Source organism: Thermobia domestica, chromosome 11, assembly GCF_964235325.1.
Source record: "Thermobia domestica chromosome 11, izTheDome1.hap1.1, whole genome shotgun sequence".
NCBI classification, from domain to species: domain Eukaryota; kingdom Metazoa; phylum Arthropoda; class Insecta; order Zygentoma; family Lepismatidae; genus Thermobia; species Thermobia domestica.
This window is the reverse complement of record NC_137464.1, coordinates 253,757,465-253,769,960: the sequence shown is the minus strand read 5'-3', so window position 1 is coordinate 253,769,960 and position 12,496 is coordinate 253,757,465. Positions and strand designations below refer to the sequence as shown.

The 12,496-nt window shown below is 32.5% G+C and overlaps 1 protein-coding gene across 3 annotated transcripts in view; it reads left to right on the top strand.

The window, feature by feature from the left end:
• Positions 1 to 9,344, top strand: part of LOC145664939 (uncharacterized) — a 49,883-nt gene extending 40,539 nt beyond the window's left edge. The window contains exons 3-4 of one of the 3 annotated variants that reach the window (XR_014127538.1): positions 1,481 to 1,608; positions 5,699 to 9,344. Coding sequence is in view for 2 of the 3 variants with exons in the window: in XM_081732055.1 (XP_081588181.1) it covers positions 1,481 to 1,554 (74 nt within the window). In the remaining variant the exon portion in view is untranslated. The remainder of the gene's footprint in view (positions 1 to 1,480; positions 1,609 to 5,698) is intronic. The other 2 variants (XM_081732055.1, XM_081732056.1) reach the window with 2 other exon arrangements.
• The last annotated feature ends 3,152 nt before the right edge of the window (positions 9,345 to 12,496 follow it).

The following is a 12,496-nucleotide window of genomic DNA, read 5'->3' as shown; positions in this document are numbered from 1 at the left end:
TGTATGATGTAATTCGATTTCTCTAGGCGTAGGGCACAATACATCCGCCATTCATCGTTGAATGATTAGGGATTATGATGGGAACTTTATACGTGATTGCTGTGTGCACTAGTGCTACAGAGAGTTTAAAGGCAGACTTACCAACCTACGCGACGAGAAAAGCCAATGGTGGATATCTGCGACTGAAGACGACCTTGATGAACGCACGAATCGTGTGGTTCTTGAAAGCTATAAAATATGGTTCCTGAACTGTCTGATCTTGGAATTTCAGGAAAATCAGCAGCCGCCTGGAGAAATAGAATTACATAATGTAATTCACACTGGGCGGGCGCTTCGACTGCAGTCACTATCTGAACTATCTGATCTTGGAATTTCAAGGAAGTCAGCAGTCATCTGGAAAAATTGAATTACATCATGTAGTTCATACTTGGCGGGCCTTTCGATTGCAGTCACTATCTGAACTATCTAATCTTGGAAATTTAGGAAAATCAACAGCCGCTTGGAGAAATCGAATTACATCATGTAGTTCACACTTGGCGGGCCTTTCGATTGCAGTCACTATCTGAACTATCTAATCTTGGAAATTTAGGAAAATCAACAGCCGCTTGGAGAAATCGAGTTACATCATGTAGTTCACACTTGGCGGGTGCTTCGATTGCATTCAATACTGTTTCACGCTCACTATACTCCACAATGATTGATTACAAGTCTGTCTCTTGGTATGGAGGATGTGCGATCTTCAGCGATCAGATTTGACTAATTTGCGTTTCGCCATATCACGTGGCTCTCCCCTGGTCGCTTAACGGAAGTTCAAAAAGCGGTTTTCGTAGTTTGAAGGACGTCAAGCAACACGACACATTGTAGTTATGTGTGTATCAGAGTCTGTATATGCAATGGCAGAATACCAACAGACGTCTATTGTGCTATTAAGTGATTTCAAGTGTGCCCATGTAAGGTGTCGCAAGAGGCTGAGTGATCGCTACCCAGAATTATTGCTCTCGTGGGTCGTGACATGTCAATAGAGCATTGATGGTGAATGGTGGGGAGCAGAGAGTGTCACTGCGAATGTATTCCCATTGCTGCTGCGACATATTACGAAAGCATCTGAACAAGCGATCGTTTGGGCTACCCTAACTGACAAGAAGGCGACCACTGCAATCAACCACTGCCCCCCCCCCCAAACACACACATGGAAGCAGGAACAGTAAACTATTTTTTGCGGTCAGATCTGCATGACTCATGAAACCTGCATATTGCCAAAACCGCCTTCGGTGATGTTCGGAGAGACTGTCCTTTATAAATAATATAAATGGTAATATTTTCATTACGTCAGTTCTAGTACGTTATTAGATTAAATGGTTAATTGTATCGTGGTTATGGTGTGTTGCTAGAATCATTAAGTGAAAATGTTGGCATTAATTGAAGTGTCTTATTTGTCACCAATAGTATTGTCATTGAATGTCTTTATCATTATAACCAGGTTGTCCCACAGCAGTGGGTAATGGTGACATATTTAAATGCTGCAGCTTAGATTACGAGAATGGCAAAGATTAACTTTTGGACAAGCCAACTCATTGCGATGTGCATGGTTTGCACAAGTAAGTAAAGGTAACAAATTGCATGTTTTACATATGCACTGTTCCAGTATTATGGTCTATTACATTAGTAGCATGCTGTTACTTCTTAAATGCTTGTTATATAGATATCCTTCAACTTCTTGTAGGGTTTCTCGTAGCAGATACATCACGAAAAGTGGCATGTAAGGGCAGTTGCCTTATTATTCGCGAATTTATTTTGCTTTTTACATGTTAGAAAATAACACTTTTGCGTAAATAGTAAGAACATTGCAACTTTATGCACAAGTTTAATTGCTATAATAATTTTACAATTGAACGCACATTTATTAATTTTCTTATTTATTTATAAATAGCTCAGTTTAATAAATATCTAAAGAGAAACTGAGGGAAGGAAGAGCTTTTTTAAAATTTACTAAGGTGGGATTATGATCTAGAAACGAGTGGCCCGAAAATCTTCCCGTAAAAGAGCAAATAATCCTGTTCCCCACAATCACCGTGAACAAACTAATACTGATCATTAACTTATAATTAAGTACTGACCTTGTATCCCCAAATAATGTTGTATTTATTAAATGATTTCAACCCTTTCTAAGGCCTTCATCAGTAATTTTTCTCCCGCTGCCTGTTTATTTTTGATAATGAATCCATTTAGGAGACATTCTTAAACTACCAAAGTTAGACTAGTTAGGTAGTTATAGTTAGAAAAACCTATAAATTTTTGTGTAGTTGTAGAACCTAATACATCTTTCTCTTTTGGGCTTCCATTCTTGAAAAAGTATTACAAGCATTTAAATGGAATGATTATTATTTACAAAACGTACCACTACTAGCGGTAGAAAACTTGTGCAAATGTTGAAACACAAACATTCTTTTAACAATACTTCGTAAAAATGGTTCCATTTATATAAACATTTTTGTCTTCACTATCCACAGTGTTCTTGCAGAAGTAAGTAAAAAGAACTTCTTCTCCGTGAAAATATACATTGTTTTTTGTTAGTTAATGTAAATTAAAAACTTCTGTACTCATTAACAAATTACTAGCTGTCAGATGTTTTGCTGTTTCAGTAGTCGGTGCTTCAGAACAAATGTTCTTTGTACTTAAAACAGCAAAAATTTTATTTTTTCCTCTTTGCATAAATAATTTGCTTCTGGTTCATCTTTCTGCTCAAAAGGTGTTTTTTCTTGGGTCACAAACAGCATTCGTTCCGAAGCACAGACTATTGAAACAACAAAACATCTGACACTTTGTAAGTTTCTAAAGAGCACTAACTCTTCCTGTGCCAGCTATACTTAAAAATCACAGCAACTTGTTTCAGGGGATCTATAGTCTCTTTATCAAGTTATCTTCTGTTGCGCTACAACCTGGAACACATTTATAGGCTTTGTCTTAAAAATCCATGCTTCAACAGAAAACTTTCGCACCACGCGTCCTCAATACATTGATTGATTGTGCAGAAACTGCATCACATGGAAAACTGTTTTATGGCAGTAAGGGTTTTCTTATCTGAAAGTTAAGGAAGATTTTTTTTCTGAAGTGGCTTTAACTGTGAATATCAGGAAAGTACATCATACTCTCACTAACAAAGTTACATAATAAAAATTTGTATTAATTTATAAATCCTCACCCCCTAAAAAAAATAAATAAATAAAAAGTGTGGACATTATACAATAACTTTCTAGCTTTGTTACCCACAATGCGTTCTACTCCCCCCCCCCACATTCCACAATTATCTTTACTTAATACTTAACCATAAGATCAGAAACTGTTTATTGTTTTATAATGCATTTCTACAGCGTGGTCCGGAAGTGAGCGTATTCCTAATTGGTGTTTTCTGACGGTTTAAGGTTTTACCCACATTTGGAGTAATCAAACGATGTGTGATCAAATTCCATATAGCATTGAACAAAGATTAGTGGTTGCGGTTTGGCTTCACGAAAGGCGTTTCACAGCTGACACCATGGAAAGTGTTAAAGCGAAATTTACCGACCGCCAAGTAAAAGCAACAATGTTTGGGTGGGAAAAACATGCATTTGCTACGGGCAGTGTGAAAGACCTTTCCCGAGGCGGTCGACCGATAAAACGGAGAACTTGGCGCAGAATTCAGCCGTGTTACGACATAGGCATGATCATACCGATGTTTATGACTCTTAAGACACTTAAAAGACTTAAAGGTAACTGTGTACAGACATTCTACCATAACTAACACTATACTGTTGAAACTAAAGGGGGAGTACGCCCACTTCGGACCACTGTGTATGTGGTCCAGTTTCTACGCCGTAAACCAAGTATTCTGAAAACGTGGATTGAATTTATCTTTTGTTAATTTATTTTGTCCGTGTATCCTTTCGTCAGGTGACTACCTGATGAATTATTATAAATTTTGGCCCGGGATATAAAGGATCAAAATTGAGGAGTCAGGTTCGTTAATGGAGGGAATATTCAAACTGAAGGTGAGAAGCAGTTTTCTTCAATCAATTAAGCATTCCAGTTTCATCTCTATCCCTGATTATCTACTAAAACCGTGTATTATAAAAATTCACTACAACTTCCGGTTTGAATTTTGATCTACCTAGAAAAGGGTTCCTACTGGTCAAGGAAAGTCAGGGAGTCAGGGAAATTTTATAAATGAATGTATAAGAAGTATCGTATCTTCAGACTAATTGATTGTCAGACGTTCGTGGGTACATATTAATGGTCACAGTATGGGATGTTGCTCAGATTTTTATGGGAGGTAAGTGGAATGTACGTATGAGGAATTGATTACTTTTTATGTCAATAGAATAAATGTTTTCATATATAAATGTTCACCGTTATTTATTTCTTATTTATGTGTCAACGGCGTCCGACATCTGCCATGAAAGTCAGGGAATTTCCAGCCAAAGGTCAGGGAAATACATTTCTTCAGATCAATAGGAACCCTGTAGAATAAAAATGATAAGAAATACAGAGAAGAGTTTTTTTTTTTTTTTAATGACGTTGCGTTCTAAGAATAGGTATTATCTTCTCTCTTAACCTTCTTTTCAACCGGAAGTGGTAGAAACCAACCACTTCCGGTTTTAACGTTGATTATCATACAGTAAAAACGATAATAGATAACGAGAAGCTGTTGTTTGTGATCAATTAAGCGTTCAAGGAATATACAGGGTGTCCCAGGAGGAAGGGGTATTATTTTGGGAAATGGTAGTATGAGTGATTCCAAGCAAAAAAGTTCATGAACATAGGTCCAAATCTCAACGGTTTGAGAGCTACAGGTTGTGAACCCTTTTTGACTTTGTTGCGTATTGTTCATCCTGTTACTATTTTACAGAGGTAAGACATAGCGGATTTGAAAGGGGATGAAATAACCTTTCCAACGGTATGCAGCATGTGGCAGTGTTGTCTTTGGTGGGGAAGCTATTGAGGGAAATTTGAGAAGGTTATTTAAAGAAATCGAATGGCAACGCTGATTCCAAATATCCCTCAATAATTTCTCTTCCAAAGATACCACTGCCACATATTGTATATCGTTGGAAAGGTTATTTCATCACCTTTCAAATTCGCTATGTGGCACCTCTGTAGAATAACTACAAAGTGAACAATACGCAATATAAAGTAAAAAATGGTCCACAACTTGTAGCTCTCAAACTGTTGAGATTAGGATCTATGTTCATATAAACATTTTTGCTTAGAATCACCCATACTACCGTTTCCCAAAATATTGCCCCTTCCTCCTGGGACACCCTGTATTTCATCTCCACTCTTAATTTCTCTACTAAATTGGTATAAACATAATACTACCTCCAGTTTTCAGTATGGAGAAAATATCACTTGAATACAAATCAAACTCCTCCACTGTGTACTCGTCACACTTTCCAAAGGTTTTCCATTGAAACATAGGTTTGTATCTATAGACAGAACCTATAAGCATATTTTAGTGGGCAGCGTAACAGAAGAAGAAAAGTCGATAAAGAGACCAGAGAATCCGTGAAACAATTTGTTGTGATTTTTGTGTCCCAGATGCAAGATAAATGTATTTTTTACTAATACACAATACTAGTTTGTCTTATAAAATAATAAAATTGCTTGTTTATATTAGATTTTTGCAGTGAATGTATTATTATTTTTCGCTCTCTCTTTGTAGGTCATTTTCGATTTGAAGTATTCAGTGATTAGTTGGTGCCGTGTGTTATCAGTGCAAGGATTAATTGATAATACATTAATTTGAAGCGTTTGAATCTGATTTAATGTTACAAGTAAAAAAAAAAAATATGTTGCAAAAATAATACAGTATATACAAAAGAGCTTAACATTAATTGGAAAGCTTGTTTTGCAAATAGGAAAATGTAAACGATTGAGTAAATAGCAAGATAAAGTTTCTAGGTCTTTTACTTCTAAAATCCTACAGTTTTTTCAGTATACATTTGTTTCCTACAATTTTATTTAAAACAAATATATAGTTTTTAAAAAAATGAAATTTAAATAATCTGATGTCCCAGAAAGATGTAATATGTTGTAGTATAAATATTGTCTCTTAAATATGTATGGAATGTCAGTTGTAAGAATATGTAATATTCGGAAAACAATCTAAAGTTAACAACAGTGAATAAATAGATAGTACTTAAGTTCTGTTCTAAGTTGTATGAAATGTTTGGTCAAAACTTGTGCAAAATGTTTGAATCAAATAATATTTTTTTCATCAGAAAATACTTGTAATTAATTGTTACAAGAACCAGCACTCTAAAGTGTTTTTTGCTAGGAGCTCAATTGTATACATTTTGTTATGTGCTGGCTCTTTTGGGATGTTAAGCTGATTTTGAAAACAAAAGAAAATTGTTATGTTACTGATATGATCAGCAATTAAAACTAATAATAATAAAGAGATTGGTCTAAACTCAAATAAATGTATTCCATATGATAAAAACATTGATGAAGTGTTTCTTCATATCACATATCAATATTTCTGTTCTGAAATCAGTATTATCTGTATTAAAACTCAGTTATAGACTTTTTGTTTTGTATCTTCTGTGATGCACTAGTTAGTTTTCTTAAAGATTATATATTAGAGGTAGGATTTTACACATTTTAGAAGAGTGCCTGAATATATACATATATATAATAAAGATATGAATGGTGCTAATTACAAATGGGTAGAGAGATATATTCTAGCTAAATATTTTATGACTTTGACGGAAGATAATAATTAATATAAATGTATACGTATTCATTTTCTTTGTATGTTTATTACAGATTTTGTGTGAATTGGTCTGATGTAATCTTTGACTTCAGTTATAATCTATACTTGCTTTTATGGAAAATTCGTGTTAACGATAGTAGTATTAATTTTTGTTTCTAATACTACTATTATTTTGACTTAATGAATATGTACGATTTTTTTTTTTTTTTTTTTATTTATTGAATATAAGTAACATTCAGAAATTTTAAGTTTTCCAGTATAAGGTAAAGTGTATTTTTTTTTTCTTAAGAATTTTACGCATATAAATTTTAAAAAAATAATTTCTTAATTTTCATCAGTGTTCATGTTTTTATTAACTCTCTTTAGTTTATACTTTTAAATTGTGTTTTTTTTTCAGTTCCCCTTATAACACTTTTTCCTTTCTTTTTTTTTTTAATAATAAAGTATTTCCAAGCACGTTTCTTCCCCTTAGAACAAAACATTTCTGTTTAAAAATGTTGATATTATGCGTAAGAGCTAATTTGACGTAATTTTCTGTCAAATTCTAATTAATAATAACCTTCTTTAGATAAAGTTTTCCAATGTTTCTTATTCTTTATATATCATAACATTTTTGTTAAGAAAGTGAATATAATTAGGAATTTATATTATAAAAATTATATTTTTTTTTTTGTCCCAGTAAGTTGATAAATATTTTTGAGATAGAAAAATAATCAAAATTCTCACTAATTATTTTCGAATCAATTAGGTAAATATGAGTTTGAAAACAAAAAAATATAGTTTGTTGGTAGAATGATAAATTCGGCATGAGTGAGGTATGTATCAATATGTATATTTTATTCTGTATTTACTTTATTTCTTTTACTAATGATTAACTGAAATATCTGATATTATGCATTCAACGTGGAAGAAATGTGCTGCTATTTGTTTACTATACTCTAACAGTGGATACTCTATTTGTTTTAATTTTTCCTGATGCCTTTGTTTTTTCAAAATCGATAAATGAAGAATTTTCGTCGTTTTTTTTTTCCTTTTTATAAGACCTGGCATTTTTTAATATTTTTATTTTCAGTTATTTCGATCTTTCAGTGTATATCTTAAATAAATGTAGAATAATATTAACTGATATTTGCTAAAGCATATTGTTTAATTCCACTTATAATAAATATGTATGTAGCTTAGTGTATACACATCTTATTTCTACAAAATAATAAATTGAATTTCTTTAAAAGAAAGAAACTTGTATTTTTTAACTTTTTCATTAATTAGATTGCACAATAAATATATTTGCCGCATTATTTTACCCGATTTTTGAAAATGAAAATCCTCTTGAATTTTCCTCGAAATTAAGTTTCTTTTCAAAATCACATTTGCTTTTTTTTTTTTTTTTTTTTTTTAGTTTCTGAGAAATTGAATAAAGTGTGCATTCGTGAGATAATATACTTTTTTTTAAAAAAACATTTCATCTGTTTTAAAACAGTATCTTTTCAGACCAAAATAAAACAAGAATGTAAGAGTATAAGGTAAACTGTTCTCCGTTCATGTTTTTATTTTATCAAAAAGAGAAAAGATTAAAACATTGATAAATAAAGCAGAGAAGTGGTTATAATTTAATGAAAATATCAGAAATAGAAGATATATTTTGCTTCAAGATTACATCAAAACCATGTCTGTAAGATAAATGAATCAATCAATATGAGTTTTCAAATTTGTTAAGTTCTTTTTGATACACCCTGTACATAGCCATATGAAGCTTCACTTCTTAGTAATATTTTAATAACACCTCCAAATGTGACTGATTTTTGTAACCACTGAATAATCCAAATCAGTAAAATATCTTTTTCTTCATTTAATTCCTATTATTCTAACATTTATCCTCTTTCCAGCTTGAACCACATTCAAATGTCTTTTCCCCAATTGCACACTTCTAAATTAACCGTACTTTCTTGCCATAAAATGACATGTTTATTCGGCAAGTTTTTTGTATTTCAAAATGAAGCAAGTATACGGATGAAGTTATTGACAATAAAAATGCGTTTTTAATAATTTTGGAATTAGACATGTGTTAACAAGATTAATTGTAATCGATATATTCATTCATAAAGGCATTTTTCTTTATATTTTTAATTATATTCGTCCTTAAAAAATGGTTTCCTAATCGGAAGCAACCATTCTGCTACCATCCTTTCGTGCTGTTTGTCTCTTAGGCTTATTAGCGAAAATTTATCATTTCATTTTTGGTTCTATTTATGATTGGCTCTTGAATGTAATATGAATATGCGATGTAATTAGTGTGTATGATTTCCGTTTCCTTCTAATGTTTATTGCATATTATTTTCTTAAGATTGAAATGACTCAATATGATATGCTTTAAAAGAGGCTGTGTTTCTTATATTTAGAATTCAAGACTGAAAGCGACTTTGTGAGTGATATTAAACCAGTATTACTAGAGATGTTCATTTTCATAAACTTATATGTTATTTTACTGCAATAAAAATTTGTACTGTTCCGTTTTTACTATCAAATTATATTCTATTTAATCTTTTAAAAAAATATGTAATCATTTTTTGAGTCAATAAAGGTGTAAACTTTATTTTTACAGAGTAAATGATTATTAGAAAAGTTCCTTGTAAAGTTTTTTTTTTTAAATGATATTAACTATAGATTAGTGTAGTATATTTTGTGTGTTTTTGCGAAGATTAAAGTAATACATTGAAAGTATTTAAAAGCTCCCCTGTAAGCGTCCTAAAAATTATTATTAAAAAAAGAAGCTAGAAATGGTTTCTTTAAACTATTGTTGACGAAGTCGTTTGTAGCTTTCTACAAGAATTTTTAGTACATTTGTCGCTTCACTTAAAGAAACATACACAAAATATAAAAGAGGTTAAGGTGATACGTTAAAAAAATAATAATTCTTTATTCATAAATATAAACCAGCTTTAAATCTGGATGTTGGCAACAGTGCTAGAATCTGGCTACCTACTTTTGATGTATTTTTTAGATCTTGCAATAGTGACGAAATATAGACATCGCGCTTCCTTCAACCCAGCTCATTCTTTCGCACTGTGCTCTGCTCGTGGTATTTTAGCACCCATCTCTTACGTTACATTTATTTGGTGCTGTGTATTCCTTTTTTCTCTTATTCGTGTTTATCTTTATTACCTTATCACTGAAGACGGATTAATGAACAGTGACCATACCACTTTTAATTTCTTAAGGGGGAGGCGGAGGGGCAAAGATTTTTGGGGAGTTAGCTATTTTTTTATTTATCGAAAATAATAGTGACCTGTATTCCAACTCATCGGGAAGGGGGGTCAGAGGGAGCCGCCTCCTTTAGTGTCGTCACTGGTTGTCAAAATTGTGATTTTAATAGTCGTACAGCATTATATTTTATTCTCATTATGGACAGGTTTTGCGATTAGTATAGATTATACTGTATCTGTTTAGCAATACAATTTAAACGACGGAGTAATACACTCAGATATATACCGGATAGTAAAAACTTGATAATCTTAAACTATAGAATAATCCAAACTGAGAAAATGGCCTAGGCTCAGACTTTGTGGACACCCTGTATAATGTAGTTCGTCCTTAATTCGAATTCGAGTTTCTATTAAACATTATATATATTTAGAAAAAATCACAATAGTTCAATGTAGTCAACAGATGCTTTAACCCCTTCACGTCCAACGGACATATTTGTTCCATTTCGTTAAACTGTCGCATTGGATCATTTAACATGTTTCAATTTTCGTCTGTTGGATGAGAAAGTTCAGCAATTGCCTAAATGAGATTGAATTATACAGGGCAAGTGAAAATGATAGACCCGATTTCGGAAATTTACTCTGTGAAATTTAATAAACGTATGTTATTGTGACACATGTGCTAAGAAAAGTAGACTGTCAATTAAAAAAAAAAAAAATATATCACAAGTGTTTTATGAGAGCACCTCGCGTAACACGACACACATCAAGCCGATAGTCTTTCTCCTGCCAGACTTTTTGTAGCATGTTGCGCTGAATATGAGCAATGGCTGCTGTGTTCCGAGTACGCAGGTCATCCAATGGTGTTGGAAGTGGTGGTATGTATACATGAAGAAATCACATGGAGTTAAGTCGCGGAAACGAGGTGGCCAACGAAGGAGAGGTCGATCTTCCGGTCGAAGCAATTATTTTCCGTAACTGTTTGCTGCTGACTCCTAGCGGTAGAACGTAGAAACACTGCGTGGAAACTAAACTTTGATAGTTAACCTTTCGGAACGTATGTCTCACAATAACATACGTTTATTAGATTTCACAGAATACATTTCTGAAATCAGGTCCATCATTTTGACTTGCCGACGGCAAATTCACATAAATACAAATGCAGGGTGTCTACTGATACTGGAAATACTTGAAATACTGGAATTTAATTTTGATATTGGATATACTGGAATTTTGATCCACATACTGGAAAAATTATGAAATATACAAAAATTATCATTCTTTATAATCTACCCTGTATTTTTGAACTCTGAAAGTCCAGGATAATAACAATCTTGCATTATAACTAAAATAGAATAATATACATTATTTATACAAGTTATAACTTAATAACACATTTAGATAATACAAATAATGCTTTTGGCTTACTGTATCAGGCCTGCGAGCAGGGTGTCTACAGGCCATGAAAGTCATGAATTGAGATTGTCGGTCAAAGGAAAGTAGTGAAATTCATGAAGGAAAGAGTGATTTCATAGAACAACAATACTTAATGTAATACAGTACAGTTACTGAAATATTAGATTGTGATTTTCCCTAATGATCCGGCGTAAAGAGGTGAGACCATCTCTCTTGGGATTGCAGATAGTCACTAACTTCCCCTTTCTACTAATATTGTGTTCAGTTTCCGCTTTTTTTTCTTTCTTTCTTCCTTTTTTTTCAATACCTCACGTATAATAACAATGATTGCATTATATTAAATGCAGTGCTTCTAGTACAGTACACAGGCTGCAGACTAGTCAGTGAAGTCAGTAAAAGTTTGCCCAATGATGGGAAACTGAGGGCCAGTTTTAATGGTTGGTATGGATGTGACACATTGCTTGTGTGAAGATTTCATTGCTTTCGTGAGCAGCTACTTATACCTAATCATGTGTGTTTCAAAAAAATCAACGCTAACTAAATTTATTAAAAATAAAGTATTCATTTGATGCTAAAACAATTACGAACCTGAAATAATCAAGAGAGTGATTATTCCTTAAAAAAAAAAAAAAAAAAAAAAAAAAAAAAAAAAAAAAAAAACCTGTATTAAGCACTGGAATTTTGCTGATATACTGGAAATATACTGGAATTTTGAAATCGAAACTCAGAAGATACCCTGAAATGGCTCTATAATAATTTTGTAATCAGCCTCTGGTTTTATATAATTTTTACTAACTACTCATGTATTTATGAAGTATGTAGAAAACCTTACTATTAGGACACACAAACATAATTGCTAACACTATTCAGAAGAATAAAAAATTTATCATGGATAGAATTAAAAGAAGAAAAAATGGGGATGTATTTTTCTTAGGCTATATATAACTAGTGAACCGTTGAAATGATAAACTTGCGATAATGAGCCTCGAATGTCCTTTACTAGCACATGTCTCCTAGAAGTCGTCTAAATCAAATTTTCTATTTGCATTTCAGTATTTGGGTTCTTCTTCCACATACTGAAACACTTCCTTTGCATTGAGTCAATGTAGTGTTTGTTAGTTCAGCT